Source organism: Carassius gibelio, chromosome A10 (assembly GCF_023724105.1).
Source record: "Carassius gibelio isolate Cgi1373 ecotype wild population from Czech Republic chromosome A10, carGib1.2-hapl.c, whole genome shotgun sequence".
In the NCBI taxonomy this organism is placed as follows: Eukaryota; Metazoa; Chordata; class Actinopteri; order Cypriniformes; family Cyprinidae; genus Carassius; species Carassius gibelio.
In genome coordinates, this window is record NC_068380.1 from 422,593 (window position 1) to 442,694 (window position 20,102).

The 20,102-nt window shown below is 38.9% G+C and overlaps 1 protein-coding gene across 6 annotated transcripts in view; it reads left to right on the forward strand.

Moving 5' to 3' along the window:
* Window positions 1-19,839, forward strand: part of LOC128020691 (protein furry homolog) — a gene marked incomplete at its 3' end in the record, with an annotated part of 80,160 nt that extends 60,321 nt beyond the window's left edge. For 4 of the 6 annotated variants that reach the window (XM_052607301.1, XM_052607296.1, XM_052607299.1 and 1 more), the window contains 32 exon segments: window positions 66-239; window positions 1,046-1,132; window positions 1,306-1,565; window positions 1,731-1,920; window positions 2,007-2,131; window positions 2,747-2,804; window positions 2,963-3,054; window positions 3,238-3,410; window positions 4,380-4,540; window positions 5,116-5,226; window positions 5,617-5,771; window positions 5,870-5,969; window positions 6,137-6,308; window positions 6,542-6,798; window positions 7,081-7,227; window positions 7,320-7,488; window positions 7,837-7,927; window positions 8,166-8,248; window positions 9,395-9,545; window positions 10,387-10,490; window positions 11,536-11,721; window positions 12,415-12,616; window positions 13,165-13,316; window positions 13,435-13,622; window positions 13,782-13,876; window positions 15,646-16,259; window positions 17,101-17,198; window positions 17,618-17,794; window positions 17,905-18,045; window positions 18,143-18,325; window positions 19,432-19,596; window positions 19,765-19,839. In XM_052607301.1, coding sequence (XP_052463261.1) covers window positions 66-239; window positions 1,046-1,132; window positions 1,306-1,565; window positions 1,731-1,920; window positions 2,007-2,131; window positions 2,747-2,804; window positions 2,963-3,054; window positions 3,238-3,410; window positions 4,380-4,540; window positions 5,116-5,226; window positions 5,617-5,771; window positions 5,870-5,969; window positions 6,137-6,308; window positions 6,542-6,798; window positions 7,081-7,227; window positions 7,320-7,488; window positions 7,837-7,927; window positions 8,166-8,248; window positions 9,395-9,545; window positions 10,387-10,490; window positions 11,536-11,721; window positions 12,415-12,616; window positions 13,165-13,316; window positions 13,435-13,622; window positions 13,782-13,876; window positions 15,646-16,259; window positions 17,101-17,198; window positions 17,618-17,794; window positions 17,905-18,045; window positions 18,143-18,325; window positions 19,432-19,596; window positions 19,765-19,839 — 5,136 coding nt within the window. 6 annotated transcript variants of the gene reach the window in all.
* Window positions 19,840-20,102: the final 263 nt, after the last annotated feature.

Consider the following 20,102-nt stretch of genomic DNA (forward strand, 5'->3'; position numbering starts at 1 on the left):
GTATAAACAGTTCTTGGGAGTTGTGAGTATGATCATGTGTATGTGTATATACTTGCTGACCTCAGAGCAGCGGGAGCTCCAGACTGCCGCCTGAGCGCAGTCCTCACTCCACGGTGCTGCACGCTGTGGAGGGTCTGGCCCTGCTGCTGCTGTGCTCCTGCCAAACCAGTACCCGCAAACTGGCTGTGTCTGTCCTCCGAGAGATACGCTGCCTGTTTACAGCCATCGGACAAGCCGAGGTGAGACGAACAGCTGGAACTTTAGCAGATTAGGCCAGAAAAACAAAACTAACTAATTACACCAAACAGATAATTTGAACATAACTATGCAGAACAAGGTAGAATAAACTGGACATAACAGAATATAATCTGATAGAATAGAAAAAGACAAACAGAAATAGAACAAATAAAACACAACAGAAAATAATAGCATCGCATAGAATAGAATAAGATGGATGTAAGTATACTTTACAGAATAGAATCAGTTTGATTAGAAAAAGAAAGTAAAGGAATACAAAAGACAACATGGAATAGAAAAAAGACAAGTGAATAAAAATAACAGAAAATATATAATAGAATCTGACAAAACAGAAAAAATGATACAAAAGGATAACTGAATAGAAAAATAATAGAATAGAATAGAACACTCAGAATAGAAAATGACAAGAGAATAGAAAAATTAAACTGAATAGAAAAGAACAGAACAGAAATATAACAAGTAAAATAGAACAGAAAAAGATAGTAATATAAAAACAAAAGAGTAAGATTGATTGGAAAAAGAGGATTGAATAGAAAATGAAAGAAAATGGTTCATAGTTAGAAATAATTGAAAACATTCAGACAATAATGAAACATTAGGTTGGCACTTAAGCTTATTGAGTGATTGAATTGAATTTGATGTGATGTGACCAGCTGAAATCATCCTAAACGTGCATACACATGCAGTGGATTGATATCAGATGCATTGCTAATCAATACTAGACCTGTTAATGTAACAAACATTATCCAACAATAGCCTTATGGCTGTCATGTGATTCTGCTCTCAGGATGACGATAAATCCATGATCGAGGTTATGGACCAACTGGCCCCCAGCGTGCTGGAGAGTTTCGTCCATGTGGCTGTCTCCGACTCTGTAAGCACTTCCCATTAGCCCAGCTGATGTATTTCTTTTTGTGTATGCATACTCTCAGTATTGACCTGTACTTGCATAAAACCATAGAACTCAACAAACGTTTGTGTCTGTAGAGTTATAACACTCATGCATGCTTGCTCAAGATAAGCTATTAAAATCTGTGTTCTGTGAAGGCCACCCTGCCCATGAGTCATCACGTGGACCTGCAGTGGCTGGTAGAGTGGAATGCCCGCCTGGTTAACAGCCACTATGACGTAAAGAGCCCATCTCACGTGTGGATCTTTGCCCAGTCTGTGAAGGACCCCTGGGTGCTCTGCCTGTATAGCTTTCTTAGGCCGGAGCACCTGCCTAAGCACTGCTCCACGGCACTCAGCTATGCCTGGCCTTACGCCTTCACACGCCTACAGCTGCTTATGCCGCTTGTTGACCCAAAGTGAGTTTTTCTATTATCTTTACTCTTAAAACTTGTCATTCATAGCAGTTTTGATGATTTTTTGCATTAAAACTGTCATAAAAATCTGACTTTAAAGAATAGACAGACATTCATGTCCCCAGTGGAAATGATTTTTGACCTCCTTTCTCTGGTACTCCCTGGCAGCATTCCCGTTTATGCCAAAAAGACCAGCACGCCTGGATCAGCCGATGGCTACGTGATGTTGTGGAGGAATTACCTGATATTGTGCCTTGGTGTTGCCAAACCTAGTATCATGAGTCCAGGTCACCTGAGAGCCTCTACACCTGAAATCATGGCAACCACACCTGATGGCAGTGTCACGTATGACAACAAGGTATGTTATGTCCATAGTAGGACAATCATGAATTGGGAAACAAAAGAACTTTGACGTCATGAGTACATGTATGTGTTTATGATCAGGTGATAGGCACACCATCAGTGGCATGGCTCCTGAAACAGCTGGTTCCTCTCATGAGATCGGAGAGTTTAGAGATCACAGAGTCTCTCGTCCTAGGCTTTGGGCGAACAAATTCCCTTGTGTTCAGGTATTGTTTTTCAATAAAAAACTTCTATCTTAGTCTAATAAGCTATTTAGCATCATTTTCTCCAAAACAGATTTTCATATTTTTCATAGTTATTTCCTAAACCAGGGCAGTTTTAAAGCAGATATATCAAAGAACTCTTGTCTTTTAACACACAGCGAGGGAGCTTTAAAAATGTGAAAAGTTTGAGAACAGCAAATTAATATAGCAGCAAGTAATGTATGTCAAACAAAATAGCAGCGATGATTGTTATTCCATTCTGACCATTCAAATAAATATGAAAAAAAAAATCATAAAAGCAGATATATTTAATAACAACTTAATATGAAATCCAAATGAAAACTGAAAATATAAAAATAAAAGGTAATTCAAAATATGAATAAAGACTTTAATAGTATAAAAAAATACTGCAATAACTCTGAGCAGAAACTATTTATTGTAACTTTTCAACCTTAGACCTTATCAATTTTAATTTTGTAATAAATTCAAAGCAACACATTGCAGAATAAAAGGTTATTCATCCCAGAATTTGGAGCCAAAATATATTTATGAAAATATTTATGTTGCTTTCATGTTGTGTGTTTCTCATGACTGTTTCATACATGTGTGTTTGATTAGGGAGCTGGTGGAAGAACTCCATCCTCTAATGAAAGAAGCTCTGGAGAGGAGGCCTGAGGTAAGTGCTCTGTCCTAATGCAGCTCTTTGGAAACTTTGGAAACCCCGTAGAAAACATAGAGTGTATTGTTGGGTCCATAGTGCAGTGGCAATATGAGTTCATGCACTTTTTAGATTTAAATTGAGCTTCATGTTATTCTTGCTTTCTGTCTCTGTAGAATAAGAAGCGTAGAGAGCGAAGAGATCTGCTCCGGCTGCAGCTGCTGCGTATCTTTGAGCTTCTTGCTGACTCAGGGGTCATCAGTGACAGGTGAACTAGTCCACACACTCCAGACATGTTTTGTAGACTTATGTAGTCAAATCCTGGGTTTCACTTTTTAAGCAGATCTTCTTTCACAACAAAGTCTTTGAAATCTGTTGGATTAAAACGGGTAAAGGGAAAGTCTGGTAAAAATCCCTTGTGTATCTGTTTTACACTGTTTTTTCTCTGCAGTACCAATGGGGCATTGGAACGAGATTCCCTGGCTCTAGGAGCCCTTTTTCTCGAGTATGTGGATCTCACCCGGATGCTCTTAGAAGCAGAGAATGACAAAGAGCTGGACATTTTGAAAGACATGAGAGCTCATTTCAGTGGAATGGTGGCAAACCTCATCCAGTGTGTTCCAGGTAAAACCTGGAGAAAATACTTTGAACATCCCTAAACTATTTCAGGATTTCAATCACAAATGTTCTCTCCATTAGCATCTCAAATATCTTTCCCAGTGTACGATAAATACTCAAAGTACTCCCAAATGTACTCCAGAAAACCAAAGACTGAAATGAGAGCAGGTCAGATATTTTAGCTGATATAATAGAGCCGTTGATATACAGGTATTGGTGTCTAAGGTTATATAAACATGCCGCCTTTTCAAAGGCTCAGTAGGCTCTAACACGAATGAGTCACTTATTAGAGGCCCAGGAGCAAAGCTATGAATAGAACTGTTCTGGCTCTGATTAATACGTGCTGACTGACCAAGAAAACCCTCCGACCAGCAGAGCACAACATTCCTCTTACACACAGGCAGCCAACGTAAGCCCACCAGAAGCCCTGCGTCACAGCCAGCTCTCATATTTAAAAACTGGTTGTGATGCAGGGCTCTTTAGTGTATTGACATACTGAAAAAAAAAAGATGGATATTGCTATTTTATGAATGAATACAACAAACTCATATATGCACATTTTTGAGCTTTCAATTCATCAGCAAAAAAAAAAAATTGTATCTCCGTTTCCACAAAAGTATTAAATATTATGTTATATAATTTGAATAAATGTTTATTGATTACCAAACCATCAATGGCTTCTGAAAAAAAATAGCTTTGCCATAATAGGAATAAATGATCATTTAGAGATATATTAACATAGAAAAAAGTTATTTTAAATTGTAATAATATTTCACTATTAGCTTTGGTTAGCATAAGAATTGTCTTTTTAAAGCATTAACAATCTTACTGTCCCATCATACTGTGTAGTGTACAGACCTTGGAATAATACCAGTTAATTTTAGATATTAAGTTTTACACTGTACCATGCTGAGAGTAAAAAAAAATATTGTAATAATAATGTTCCTCAGGTCTCATTTGTGTTTTTCTCTTTAGTCCACAACAGGCGGTTGTTGTTTCCCCAGCAGAGCTTGAGGCATCACCTCTTCATTCTCTTTAGCCAGTGGGCCGGACCCTTCAGTGTCATGTTCACACCTCTGGACCGCTATAGTGATCGCAACCACCAGATCACACGCTACCAGTACTGTGCTTTGAAGGTAAACCCAGATTTGAAAAAAATCTGCTCATTGACATCTCAGAGAATCACCATTACGGCATTTTATCAAATAAGTCTTTATCCCTTCATACCTGGCATATAGAAGGTATATAGAAATATCTTGCAATTTAAGAGAACTGAGGAAGTTTTGAATTTGCCCTCACAATTTGGTGCCATTCATCTCTTTGGAAGGAACAAAAGATGGAGTTTTGTTAACAGCACTAAACCAAGTGGAAACGTCTGAAATTCAGTCTGGAAAGTACCTGTGTGCTCAGTTAACAACTGGTGGATGTTTTGCGGAAAATTCCCCAAGCTCTCTCTCTGCACCTTCTTTGTCCAAAAAGGCATGCACTTGGCAGCTCTGACCTTTATTTAGTATAAGGCGTGAAATGACTATTCTGTGTGTCACAATGTTAGACAGAATTCACTTGTGTGTAAAGTTTAAGAGCAGTGTATAATTTCAGTCTTAATCCTTTCAGAACTGTGGTTTGTCCATATGCTTCAACCATTGAGCTCTGATATGAGATGTTCTTTGATGTAATGCTGCGTTTGTGTGTGTACACTGTTTGTTGTCAGGCTATGTCAGCGGTATTATGTTGTGGCCCTGTGTTCGATAACGTGGGCCTTTCTTCAGACGGATACCTCTACAAATGGCTGGACAATATATTAGCCTGCCATGATATCCGGGTAAGCATTCACTCGCTATTTCTTCATTGCTGGAAAGGTTCCTGTCTCAGCTGTAGTCCTTGTCTTAACCTGTTGATGCTGAACAGGCATCCTGTTTAAATGTTATAGCAGCTTTTCATCAGGTTTAATACCTGTCATTAAAACTAAAACAACAAGCCTGTCAGGATTGGCCTGTGAACATATTTTGTTTTATTTGCTTTATTGCTTTATTGACTTTATTGGTTCTGGGTTGTCAGCCATTTAAATGAGTTTTATCTTATTTGTTTAGGCCTGCAATTAAAGTTGAAATTAATGACTGTCTGATTGGAATAACTTTTATTCAGCTTTTTATGATTATGGAAAAAGCACACATTCAAACACTCACGCTTTTATAACCGCCCTGGGCTACAGGTGCATCGGCTGGGCTGTGAGGTTGTTATCCTGCTCCTGGAACTGAACCCAGATCAGGTGAATCTTTTTAACTGGGCTGTGGATCGCTGCTTCACTGGATCATACCAGCTCGCTTCAGGGTGCTTCAAAGCTATTGCTACTGTGTGTGGTAGCAGGTAATTAGAGCCTTCATCATTGGCAAGGTTACCTTGTTTTCAGAAAGCATGTCATACTTTTTTTTAATCTGTGTTTTTCTTTCTTTCTTCCTATTCAGGAATTATCCGTGTGACATTGTAACCCTTTTGAATCTGGTGTTGTTTAAGTCATCTGACACAAGTAGAGAGATTTACGAGATATCCATGCAGCTCATGCAGGTATCTGATTTTTTTTTTCCTAGTCAGAGTTCAAGTCGAGTTCAGATTTTTATTTGATTTTCTTGTATTTTCAATAGCTGAAAGATTTATTTCTTTTTATATACCTTTTTTAATACTAATTTTCTCTACAAAATATTTTTTCCCCATTTTTTTTCTTTGTCATTCAGGTTCTGGAGTCCAAGTTGTCCGTATACTCAAAAAGGACTGTGGGACAAAAATCTGGAAATATCCTGTATGGCACACATGGTCCTTTACCACCACTATACAGCGTTTCTCTTTTCCAGCTCTCAAACCAGCTGGCCTGCATGTATCCAGAACTCACCCTGCCTCTCTTCTCGGGTAAGGTGTGCATGTCTGTGTCTGTGACACACTTACTCATGCTTTACAAGGAATACCTCTTAACCTGATGTTCGGATGTGTCACCATACTGTTGCCCTACCAGAAGCAAATAAACACCTGTACATGCAAAAGAATGGGCTTGGTAGAGCATGCTCTGTTATTGTAATGCAGCTCAAATTTCCAACTAAACCTGCCCACTTAGTTTTTTATCCACAATCATCTCTCACATCCAGAGGTCAGCCAGAGGTTCCCCACCACTCACCCTAACGGCAGACAGATCATGCTGACCTACCTGCTGCCGTGGCTTAATAACATAGAGCTGGTGGATACAGGACTGCTCCCCCCAACCTCCAGCCCATGCACTCCAGAGGAGGAGACTCGTGGCCAGGCTGACAACCTAGGAATCACCCACAGGCTCAAAGGCAACGGCTGGGGCTCTCTGCAGGCCACCTCACTGGTCCTAAACAACCTCATGTTCATGACTGCAAAGGTGAGAGGCGCTTCACTATTGCGTAAATATCCAGTTGTGGTAATGACTCAACTCATACATGAGGAAAAAAAAAAGAATAGCTCTTTAATATCTCAGTTCATTCTACTAATCTGAAAATAGATGAGATGAAAAGGAAAACCAAATTATGATTATTTAGGATGTTTATGCAAAAATTATTCCCAACTATTATTCAGTGCTATAATAATTGCTGAAAAGTGTCGAAAAATGGCCCCTTTAAAAATTTGACAATCAACTAAGATGATTTATATGGTTTCTCATCAGTATGGAGATGAAGTCCCAGGTCCTGAGATGGAGAATGCCTGGAATGCTCTTGTGGCCAATGACAGGTGGAGTAACAACCTGAGAATAACGCTGCAGTTCCTCATAAGCTTGTGCGGAGTCAGCAGTGACACTACACTGCTGCCATATGTAAGGAAAACACACATATAGACACTCTTAACCAACACTGTTATTTTATTGGACATTTATAATGGACTAAATTTGTTTTGAACTGTTTTTAGATTAAAAAAGTGGTGATATATCTGTGTCGGAACAACACCATTCAGACCATGGAGGAGCTGCTCTTTGAGCTTCAGCAGACAGACCCAGTAAACCCAGTGGTCCTACACTGTGACAACCCACCATTTTACCGTTTCGTTGCCAGTAACAAGACCTCTGTTGTGGCCTCAGGTGAGGCACATATGGTCCACATATTTTAGCAGCATTTATTTTTTCTGAGTGCAGTGTCAGAAGAAAAGTGTATTCCTGAATAGATTTTTAAAACAATAAATGTCTACAATTTATAAATTGCTGGAAGCACTATTCAATTAATAATTAATTTAGTCTATAAATGTACATATAGGTGCTTAGAAATGCAGTTCTAGCTCAGTTGAGCAGTGACTGTCCTATGCTTTGGTCAATCCAGTTTCAGAAGCCTGGGTTGTACTGTATAGAATGCTGTGAATCTCATAAGCCAATGTACCATATGGTTATTCTCTAATAATGATTGAATAATCAGTGTTTTGTTTGTTTGCAAAGGCACAACATCTAGCAGTAATACGGTAGTACCTGGACAAGAAAATTTCCAGGAGACAGATGAGGGAAAGATCACTAGAGAGAATGAAGAGAGGTACATCCTTCTGCATGTAACGTTGATTTCCTTAAATATGGAGAGAGGCTTATTATTTTTTACATATTTTATTATTTTTTGATACAGTAAATTCTCCACCACATATGGGCTGTACCATGTTTATGCTGTATAAGTAGGCAGCTACTAGGTTGTTAAACAGCCCATTTATACATGTTAATTCAATATGCATGTGCATTTTATGTTCCCTAACATGTGTTTTGTCCACACATTTTCTCAGGTTGAGCAGCAGATCCCGGGCTCATAACCGTCTGGAATCACGCTACAGCAACAGCTCAGGAGGTTCTTACGATGAAGAGAAAAGTAAGTTCTTCATCTGACCTGTATTATGGACATAGTTAGGGACAACTTTGAGGCTCACAGTACAGTTTGTGCAACTCCAGACTTTATAGGTTACAGTCAGTAATTCTCCAGATTACAAGAACAGAGCAACAGATGGATCACAGCTGACAATCCATACTCTGACACATACAGTACAAATAAGGATACATTTACACTCATTGTTTTACAGCTTCAAATTTCAAACAGCTGACAACTGTACATGTGACTTACCATTTGGCGCATACTGTATATAGAAAATAATACATGCTTGCTAGAGCATTGTGTCTCCGTATTAAGGAATTCGGTACTGAAATTAAGGTCACGACACATGCTTTTGTCTGTATATTCTCTCATGCATGTGCATGTCAACCAGTTGTGCACTCATATCTGCGAGTTTTGGGTGTGGGAGCTGCCAGCTTTTGTCCTGCCTACATATCTGTCATGACAGCTGATGCATGAGTGGCTAGATGGCAGCTCTATTGTAGATGAATGATAAGAATATAATTTCCTAAAAACACTTTTCTGAATCAACTCATCACACCACATGTTCATATGAAGTGACGGTCTGAAATTACTCTTCAATTCAATTAATTCATTCATTATAGCGTATTATTATTTATTTTTAATGTATTAATCATTTTTCATTCTAAATTGTCAGCTAATTTTGAATTATTATTTTTTAATCAACATAAGGATAAACAATAACATTATATTATACTTTAAGATAGCAGACATTTCAAGAAAATTTTAGAAATATTTCCTGATTTATTTTGTCTGTAGAAATTCAGATTCAGATGATTCAAAGGATTTAAAATTGGATCAATATGATTTAACTTTAATTGTTTGTGAAGCTATAGACACGTTTCAAAATGTTCCCTTTCATAGGGCTTTCTGGAATGCTTGATTCTGATTGGTCAGTCCCAGCATTCTGTAGTCAAATATTGTTGTATAGTGGTGCTAAACTGTATATTTGACTCATGTGCCTTACAAAGCTGTCCCAGTTTCATATCTTTCGCTCTGTGGTCAATTCTCTCTGAAGTCAATGTTTATTGCACATTTATTATATTATAGTTCTGTTTTACTGTAATGCCCAGCTGATTTTTTGATGCTTATTGTGTGTTTTAAAAGATGACCCTTTGCCTCCATATGCTGCCTGGTTGATAAGTGTATTGGAAAGTGACAGACCTCAGCCTCTTCCCATGCCTGTGAACGGAGGCTGTTGGGCCCCTCTGGTGGACTACCTGCCTGAGACCATCACCCCACGGGGACCCCTTCACAGGTACCACCCGAGCCTTCCTTCTGCTTTTGACTTCCTTTGCATATTAATGAAGTCAGCCTGAATGAGATCTTAAAATGTCTTAAACTCAGAAAACATTCACACCATAAACCCAGTCCCATAAAACCCACTTGTGTTAGTTTGCTGTAGTATCTTACAGCAGTAAGCCACGACTCTGTTTTGTTTACAAGAGAGGAACTGTTGTAGTATTACCATGACAGCAGTTCTTACCGGCATCCTTCTGACGTTTGCTGATTTTTCAGGAGGGAGTTGCAGACGCTCAGGCATGCATCAGGGGTGGTGCAACAACATAGTTGGGGTTTTTATAAGTAATTTAATATAATCTGTCAAGTTCATCAGATCTGTGGAGACTCACGCTGACACCTGAAAAGGAAGATACACATCACAACTCATGAGTTATTGAAAATATGAGCAGAATTAGTTAACAGGAATACCTGGTAAAAATAAACTACCCTCTGTGTTTTCTGCCTAGATATGCACAAGCCAAATAAAAAGCCATCTGTATATACCAGTTGGTTATTTTTAAGGATCTTGAATTTAATTAGGTGATTCATAGTCACAGCTATGCTTAACCCGGTTTGTCTTCATTTTAGGCCTTTTTGCCATTTTGATAGATAAATTAGCAAAGAGAGGATGGGAAATAATGGACCGGAGAGATGCTCTCAAGATTGTGAAATGTTGCATGCCAGATTCAAACTTGCATGGCTCACATGAGCACTGGGCCTCAATTCTCTTATAGTAAATATGTACATCTTTCAGTGGATGCTACAACCAATCAGGTTTAGTATGTAACACCGTTTTTGTTGCATGTTTGTGCCGGCAGGTGTAACATAGCTGTGATCTTCATGACGGAGATGGTTGTGGACCACAGTGTGAGAGAAGACTGGGCACTACACCTGCCACTGCTTCTTCATGCTCTCTTCCTAGGTAAGCACTCTTTTATTTCCTCTCTCACCTCTTCTCTTTGTCTCACCTTTTTTTTTTTTTTTTACAGTGCTATTTAAAAGTAAAGAAATCCCTGATCTAGACTGTACCTTTTTTAATTAAAAGATGTGAGGGAGTGTATGTTTGTGTCTGGGTGTCTATCTGTGAGAACACATTCAGATATTTGCTCTGGTCTATATAGTGGCCGCATTCTCCACTGTAAATCAGTCTGTCTGAATAACTGCTGATATTCAAGAAATGTGAAAAATGTCTGTGATGGAAAACGTGGCTGAGAAGGAAAGAAAGTGGGGGCTGGTGAAATGCCATCTAATCATGATTTATCTCTCTCAGACTCTTGATGTCGTCAGCATTGTCCCACAACATGTTTCTCTTTTTGACTAGAGGCACACCTGTGATATTTGGTGTTTTGGTTATAAACCCGATAGTGACTGTTCAATTTCTCAACACTGTTTTTTTTTATATATAGATACATAATTTGTAATCAAATGTTTGAAATTTGTATTAAAATTAATTAGAAAAAAATAAAATATTGATTCATAGTATTCAGATATTTGTAAATGCATTGTGGGAGTTGGCAGCTGCTTTGTTATGATTCTTCTGTTCCCATAGTAATGATAACTCCCAACAGTGGAGTAATCTGTGCGCTGTGATCAGTGTAGTTCATAATCAGAATTTGAGCACCATTTTTAATGAATGTCAAATTACAAGTTACACTAACAACTAATTTCTGTGCTCATGGTAGGTCTAAAGATTTGTATGATTTAAATGTTATTGTAAAAAATCCTGAACACTTGCACTGTATCACAAGTATGCATTGTTGCACAGAGCCCTGTTTTTTGTTTTGTGCTTTTTCTTGAAAACATGATGTGTTATCAGCATTATGCAACCGTACAACAGTGGGAACACCCTTTGAAAGTAGTTTAGTTCAGGTTCAGAATGTTGTTCATTCCTGTCCACTTCACTGACTTCTGTTCTGTTAAGCTCAGATTAGATCAGTTCATTTACTTGTGCATCTCTGTCCTCTCAGGTTTGGATCATTACCGGCCGGAGGTTTTTGAGCATAGCAAGAGGTTACTCCTGCATCTCCTCATCGCCCTCTCTTGCAACAACAACTTCCAGGTCATTGCCTCTGTCCTGTTACTAACCAGAGAGATTGGTGACAACAAGACCCTCACCGTTAAATCCAGCTACCAGCCTGAATACCTCTACACAGGTAAAATCAGTTCTCTACCCAGAATCAAACATGACACAAAAAGACACCAACAACTGACAGAAATGATCATAGCGTTTCTTGCAGTGCACAAAAATAATTCTTATTTCTTGCTAGAGGTTTTGTTTTAGTTCTCATAAAAACAAAAATTAACAAAAATATATATATATATCTCAAACTGTGCTCAGATATGCAGAGATACTAAATTCTGTGGGAGAATGAGCAGACACATCTTAAACTTACAAATGAGGAAGTAGGTAACTATTTTGAAGCTAAAGCCCAAGGGTTAGGATTTAATTCTCTTTGGCATAGAATTTAAAGTATTTTTGGCAGCTGTTTGTCTTTCTCACTATAAAAGAGACTGAGGTAATTAGGCCAAACACTATGCCAAGTCCCAGTTTGCATTACGACTGAGGTTTTTCTGTCATTTAATCTTTTATCTCCTGCGTGTAACTGATGTTTCTGTTTCATTGCTTACTGATACCTGATAGACACACATGTGAAAAGTCACTGCTTACAGTTAAAGGTTTAAAGTGTAGTTCATATTATGATAGTATAGACATGCAGCAAAGATGAGTTCGAAATGGCAAAAAGGCTCATTAAAAAAAAAACCAGGTTGCTGACACAATATTATTATTATTATTATTATCTTACCTGCATGCATTGCGTACTTAAAGCATACTCTCGTTTGAATAGGGGGGTTTGACTTCCTGCGGGAGTGGCAGGCATCACCAGTGGCCGATTCCGGACTTAGCTCGTCTTCCACCTCCTCTAGTGTGAGCCTGGGAGGAAGCATCGGAAACCTGCCACAAATCACAGCTGACCTGGAGGAACTAGACGAGTCCTCCATAGAATCAGAGGAGAAAACCAACAAGCTCATTGAGTTCCTCACCACCAGGTATGTGGCAAAGATACTGGGTTTTCAGCAGTTGTTTCGATATATGTGGATGAAAATACTCAAATGGGAGTATTTTTTCATACACAAAGCCTAAAATGAATGAGGAGTAAGGCACTAATCTAGAATGCATATAAATATGTTCATCAAGATGATGAGACAAAAATGGATGGTGCATCAACTATCAAATATTCCAAAGCTCACACATCCCCTAGTGGCCAAACATCAATATATATATATATATATATATATATATTTTTTTTTTAAATAAAATTCTAAATAATTATTCCATCATTTAATTTTAATAAATTGTTTTTTATTATTAGTTTAATATTTTATTACTTAAATTAGTTGAAATGTTTTATATTATTTACTTTATTTTACATTTATTTTATCTAAATTTATTTCATTTTAATTTTGCTAAAATTCTTGAACTCATATTGTTTAAAAAAAAAAATCCGGCTAAATTGGGCATTTCCCAGAGTCATTAAATCAGGCATTTAGAGAGCAGTAGTTCATGTATTTGTGATTCGGTGGTGGTGGTGGTACAGTGCATGGAGTACTGTCCTGTCCTTACTCAGGGCATTCGGACCACTTTGGTGCCATGAAGACATCACGCCAAAGAACCCCAACTCTAAGAGTACCGAGCAGCTCACCAACTTTCTCCGGCATGTGGTTTCTGTGTTCAAGGAGTCCAAATCAGGTAATTACCAAAAATTCTTAGTGCATTTATGTGTCTTATTTAAAGAATGAAATATCCTGTATATTATATATCGGAACAGAGGTTGTTTGATAAGCGACTGATAAATGTCATGTGTCAGATTTCCATCTAGAGCATCAGCTGAGCGACGTTGCTTTGCAGACGGCACTCTGCAGCTCCTCCCGCCATTATGCCGGGCGCTCGTTTCAGATCTTCCGTGCCTTGAGACAACCACTCTCTGCCCATGCTGTATCTGACCTGCTCTCACGCCTTGTGGAGGTTGTGGGGGAACATGGGGATGAAGTACAGGTGTGCATCCATCAGCAAGAGTATCACTTACCATCCGTGCAATAGATGCTATAATAATATGGCTCTCTAGAGTACTTCAGTTTGATTGTTTAAATGCAATTGGTGGTGAAATAATTCTTAATTTCTTATTGATATGATTTTTATTTTACTGCCTTCCAGGGTTACGTAATGGAGATTTTACTCACTCTGGAGTCTGTTGTGGATAATTTAGCTGAATGTCTGAACAACAGTGAACTTATGGCAGCTTTGACGAGGTGAGAATTTCATGCCGTACTTTATGCTTTCCACCCATTTCAGCCTAAAATATTTCATAGCTACAGTACACTACCTTTCAAAAGTGTGGGGTCAATAAGATTTTTACAAATAAATGTAAAATAGTAAAAATAACAAAATAATAAATTGTATCCAGCAAGGATGCATTAAATTGATCATAAGTGAAAGTAAAGACTTTTACAAATAAATAAAAATTTCAAATAAATGCTGTTCTTTTAAACTTTTTACTCCTCAAAGAATCCTAAGAAAAATATAATGATTTCCACTAATATGTTAAGCAGCACAACTGTTTTCAATAAATGTTTTTTAAACACCAAGTCAGCGTGTTATCATTTCTAAAGGATCATGTGAAACTGAAGACCGGAGTAATGGCTGCTTTAATGGCAGTTCAGTTTTGCCATCACAGGAATTTATTACATTTATATTCACATAGAAAATGTCTAAATATTACTGTTTTACTGTAATTTAGGTCAATAAATGCAGCCTTGGTGAGCAGTGTTCGAACTATACAGTGTCCTTTGGGGGAGCCCACTTTTTTGGTGTGTGTGTGGGGGGGGGGGGGGGGGGGGGGGGGGGGTTGGGGGTTGGGTACGCTTGCGCGTGCTTCAAATAAGGACTTATAACAGCTACAAGTGTATGCACAATTATACATTATCGACACGAGTGCCTCAAAAAAAGACTTACAATGACTTACAAAGATACATAACAGCTACAACTGTATATGCACTATTATACTTTATCAACACAAATGATAGGTCAAGAAGACTGCCTTTCCTTAGCCACCAGAATGACGTTGCGGTCTCCTCCATTAATTTAGAATTCACCTAAATTACTTAATTTGGCAGAATCGCCTTTTGCTTAGTCAATGTGTGCAATGCTGTATAGCTATATATTTTTTTGCAACTTGCTGTGAGCAGCAGCGCTGCGTATTTCATCCCCATTAATCCACTCCTAAGACATATCGTGCCTAAAAACGCTAGGTGCGCTGCTTTCTCCTTCTTTCCAAAGCGCTCGGGCAGTTGCGCTCCTGAGGCGTCTGCCGTTGCGAGGTAACAATGACGCGCTCTCTCCATGATGACGCGGAAATTTCAGTAAAGGATAAATGGATTTGCAGCACTAAAAATCGCTTGCAGTAGCTCTGCTACTCATTTTTTTTCGAAATAAATTCATTATGAGCGCGCATACTGCGCGTGTACATTGGAAATAACGAACTTGAGCTCGCAAAAGACACGAAATGTGAACGTCCCTTAATAGTGCTTGCACCAGGTGAATCAGTCGTGCTATTAACGTCATCGCTACACAATTTCTTAATAAAACCAAAATTAATTAAACTGTTTTCTATTTGCCATGGCTATGATGCTATAACTGCAGAATGAATTAAGGACTTTGCGTGCGATAAATGTTTTCCAACGGTTATTTTTTTCTACGAATCTATGACGTTTTAACATATGTGGAATTTGCACTTCAAAATATTCACATTGTCAATGTTTTTTGAGACCCCCCAAAATTTCACATTTCTCGTTTTCAGGGGAGCCCATGTCTTATTAAGGGGAGCCGAGCTCCCCCTAGCTCCCCCGTAGTTCGCACTATGTTGGTGAGCATAAGAGATTTCTTTCGAAGAAATTAAAAGCTTTTACCGACCCCAAACTTTTGAATGGTAGTATTGATAACAATATAACAGGAGGGAAAAAAGTATTAAATTATTCAGCTGTTTTTCTTAACATACCTGCAATGTCTCTTCCATGTACAGAGATTCCTCTCCAGAGTTCCTGGTTAGCGGGAAGCTCAACCCAAACCGTAACAGCACAGGGCAGCTGAACCTGCAGCAAGAGGGTGGGACTAACGAGCGGAACAAGCACCAGCGCAGTTACTCCGTCCCCAAGAAGTTCGGCGAAAGTGGAGAAAACTCATCCTCCAACCCTCCTCGCAGCGCCACGCTGGACCGCATCCAAGCCTGTACCCAACAAGGTCTTGCCCGATCAGCCCGCAGTACATCCTCAAACTCTACCCGTGCAGACACAAGTGTCATCACCGACCCCTCCCACTCCAGTCACCCCGCCAACCTGCTCGCCACCATCTTCTGGGTGGCGGTGTCGCTCATGGAGTCAGACTTTGAATTCGAGTACCAGATGTCATTGAGGCTGGTACACAAACTGCTGGCACGGGTTCCATTGGATCTGCAGGAGAACAGGGAGAGACTAGAGAAACTCCAGGCCCAGCTGAGGTGGAGTGGCTTTTCCGGGCTGCAGCAGCTGCTCCTGAAGGGATTCACTTCTCCAGCCACGAATGATCTTACGCTTCAGCTGTTCTGTCAGCTTACACCTGTTTCTCGAGTGCCAGTAGTCGACACATCGCAGGCTATAGGTGGGTAGAACAATAGTAGCATAATTTTACAACCTGTTCACATTGGTCTAATGTGACTGAATGACTCAAAAGCAGTGACAAACAGTTAATGCTTTCTACTCCTGTCCTTGTAGACTTTGTCATTGTACAAACAAACAGTGTTTAAACTAGGCTGGCTTGAGCATTTAGAGTCATGTCATGTTTTGTTGGAAGCTTTTGTGTCTGTGTTTGTGTCTATAAGTTGTCTTATTTGTTGTAAAATAGTTTTCTTAATGCCATGAATCATATTAAAGGCCCAGACTTTTTTTTATACTACACAATATTATTTGTAATAGTGCTTGCAATACATTTAAAACTAGTTTTGCAAGGTTTATTTTTACTTATTTAACTAATTAAATATGAAACATTTGTATTTTTTTAAACCAATGTTATTTAGAAATATCAGCCCAGTGTAGTGATATTCTGAAATTTTTTTCTAAACATCTAACCAGAAGTATTAAACACCGGTGAATAATTTAGCCTGACCTTTTGTAAATCGTTTCAGCCTTGTTGGATACATCTCTATGGATTTTTTTATGCATTATACTTGCCTGCAGCTATTTGCACACAGAAGTGAGACTGAAAAGTGTCGTGTTGAATTCCAAGAGTCTTGTCAGCAGGAAACAAGATGTTGATGCACTATTTTACTACACTAAACCAAAGCCTAAAATCCAATCTTACCTTTGTTTTAAAATCTTGCTATTCTAGGTCTTTACTCTCATGTGTAAGAGTGAAGGCTGCTCAACCTGATATGCTTTTTATTGTATTACTTTGTTTTTTTCCCCTTTCACTTAATTTCATGTTTACTTCTCTGCCTGCTCAGGTTTTCCTCTGAATGTGCTTTGCCTGCTGCCTCACTTGGTGCAACATTTCGGTAGCCCTACGCAGTTTTGTAAAGAAAGTGCTGAGAGGATTGCACAGGTCTGCCCTGCCTCCTTTTCTCTATACACTCCTATTATGAAATACAACCTGCACTTCATTGACATTTACACCTCAATGTGAAAACAAACTTGACGCATTCTCACACCTAATCCTATATTATATCCAACTTCGGAAGTGTTTTTTTTTTCTAGACTTATTCAGCATGCAGCCTTAGTATTTACAACAAAATCTCAGCTAGTGTCCATATTTCTGCTGCCTTGTTTACTTCAACAGAATCTCAGTCAGTAGTAGCACACATATCTAAGTGTATATAGTGAGACAACTGACCACAATAAAATAAAACATTATTAATATTACACCATACAAATAGAAATGATCTTATGAGCTCCCAAAGGTTTAAATACTTACAATATGAAATGTATTACTGCTAATATGACTGTTTATTGTGTGTTTTCTAGGTGTGTCTGGAGGAGAAAGACAAGAACACTAAACTTTCTCACCTAGCGCATGTAATGACTCTGTATAAGACTCGTTCTTACACCAGAGACCCCTTCTCGTGGGTTAATGTAGTGTGCCGCTACCTGCATGAGGCCTTTTCGGATATCATACTCAATCTGGTGACATATATGGCTGAGGTGAGCTGTCCTGAGGCTTAAATGTCTAAATATATGTTACAAAATGATAGATACGCAGCAGATGATATAGTATTTGAAGAGCACCCTTTTAATACCAGCTCTCTTCATAGTTGCTAGATAAAGGATTACCCAGCATGCAACAGCCCCTACTGCAGATCATCTACAGTCTGCTGAGCCACATGGATTTGGCAGGAATTCAGGTCAAACCTTTCAATGTAGAGGTGCTAAAAACCATTGAGAAATTTGTACAGGTGAGATTCTTCCGCCGAACCACTTGAATGAGGATTCATCTGGTCATTTGTAAGAAGTTCAGTCTCAATTGTTATTCATTATGTGTGTGCCCTCAAGACGGTTCACTGGAAGGAAGCTCTGAACATTTTGAAGCTGGTTGTTTCCCGTTCGGCCAGCCTATCCCTGCCGTCCTACACCCATGGTGACCTAGCCCACCTGGAGGTTAGCCGTATGATGTGGGATGGCTCATCTAAAGCCCTGCCAGGAAAGACACTGGAATTCCATTTTGACATATCTGAGGTACTTTACACAGTGCGCACAATACATATTGTTGTTCATTTGTTTACATGCATGTTTTGCTTTTTCTTTCTGTTGGCAAAAATAATGTTTATGCTTTTGGAAATATCATTTTTCAGTTAGATTATACTCCACAGGTTCTCTGCCTCATTCATCTCTTCAGGTGTGTCCGTGTGATTGTTTTTGAACATGCATTTGTTATCAGATCCTGTGAAGGGCGCAGCCTCTTTGCCTTTGTTTTTGGAACATTTTAGGCCAAAGGGAATTCGCTCAGGTTCTCAGCTCGCTTTCAGATGGAGAAATGGGGATAATAGTCAACGGAAGTTCGGGGAGATGTGTTTTGACTGCACTTGTGATTAATAACTGTTCAGAATGAAGTGTGGGTGAGATTCTGCCTATCTGGGCGTTTCAACAGCAATCTAATGAACAAAAAGATGTCAGAATGTACAGAGCAGCTTACGAGAAAGTGACTGCTTTTTGTGTGATGTTTAACACTGAATAGGTCAAAGAATGTAAAACCTAAACAACCTCAGGTTGTTCAATATTAATCTTAAATTTCAGGGTCAATTCTGGTTATATTCATTTCATGTAACAACTAATCTGGAACAAGGAATTCATATTAACTGGAGAAAGATATGAATTTGCATTCCCATTTAACACATTTTTGTAGCTTTGCAGCAGCTGCAGGAACCACCAAAAGTCCTGCGTTCTCCAGGTATAACGAAGAGCTCCTCAGAGCCAAATTTGTGTATGATATCCCTCTTGTTGCTTCGTGCACAACTACAGGAAACCCTCAGTTCCTAGAATTTGAGTTCTTGCCTCTGGTCCACCCTGATGAAATTAGTAATATCCTGTCCAGATGTAGCATGTGCACAATGATAAGGAGTTCAGCAATTAGGCTATTTTTCCACACATGCTTGTTTATCTACAGGAAGGCTGTGATTCATGGGAAGTGTGCGCCTATGAGTGGCTACAAACTCCCCAGAGCTTGTTGTTGTGCTGGTGTGCTCATGTCTGTGTGGGCGGTTACATGTCTGTGTTCAGTCTATATTGTAAAATATGTTTGTTTTTAACAAATATATTGTATGCATGTATGTGTTTGTGTTCAGACGCCTGTTATTGGCCGCAGATATGATGACCTGCAGGGATCAGGAGGGAGAGATGGGAAAGCCCGTGCGATCGCAGTGACACGTAGCACGTCCTCCACCTCTTCAGGGTCCAATTCAAACACCGTCTTGGTGCCAGTCAGCTGGAAACGGCCACAGTCATCACAGGTGACATTTCATGCTGTCCATATTAGTCAATGTACAAAGGAGAGAAACTTAATTTCACTTGGGCTGCTTTAAATGGTGTCTTTTAACTTCCTCTTTGTTCTTGATGACATTAAATCAGCGATTCTATCAGTCTGCTTTTTCAGTTAGTAATTTCGTTTTGTTTAACAGAAGCGAACAAGAGAGAAGCTGGTGAATGTTCTGTCACTCTGCGGACAGGAAGTTGGCCTCACAAAGAACCCATCAGTAAGTCCTCAATGTCTGTTATTAATTAAGCTTTATATGACACTTATCACTTTGGTCATATAGATTATTGTGCATGTAATTCCATAACAAATAAAGAACAAGTCTTAAGGCCCGTTCACACCAAGCATGATAACAATAAAGATATAGTTCTAAAAATCGTTCTTAATATTAAAGAATAGCAGAGTCCACACCACAACTATAACGATAAAGGCACAGAAAAACGATATTGTTGGAATCACTTTCAGAATGATTTTTTTTTTCTG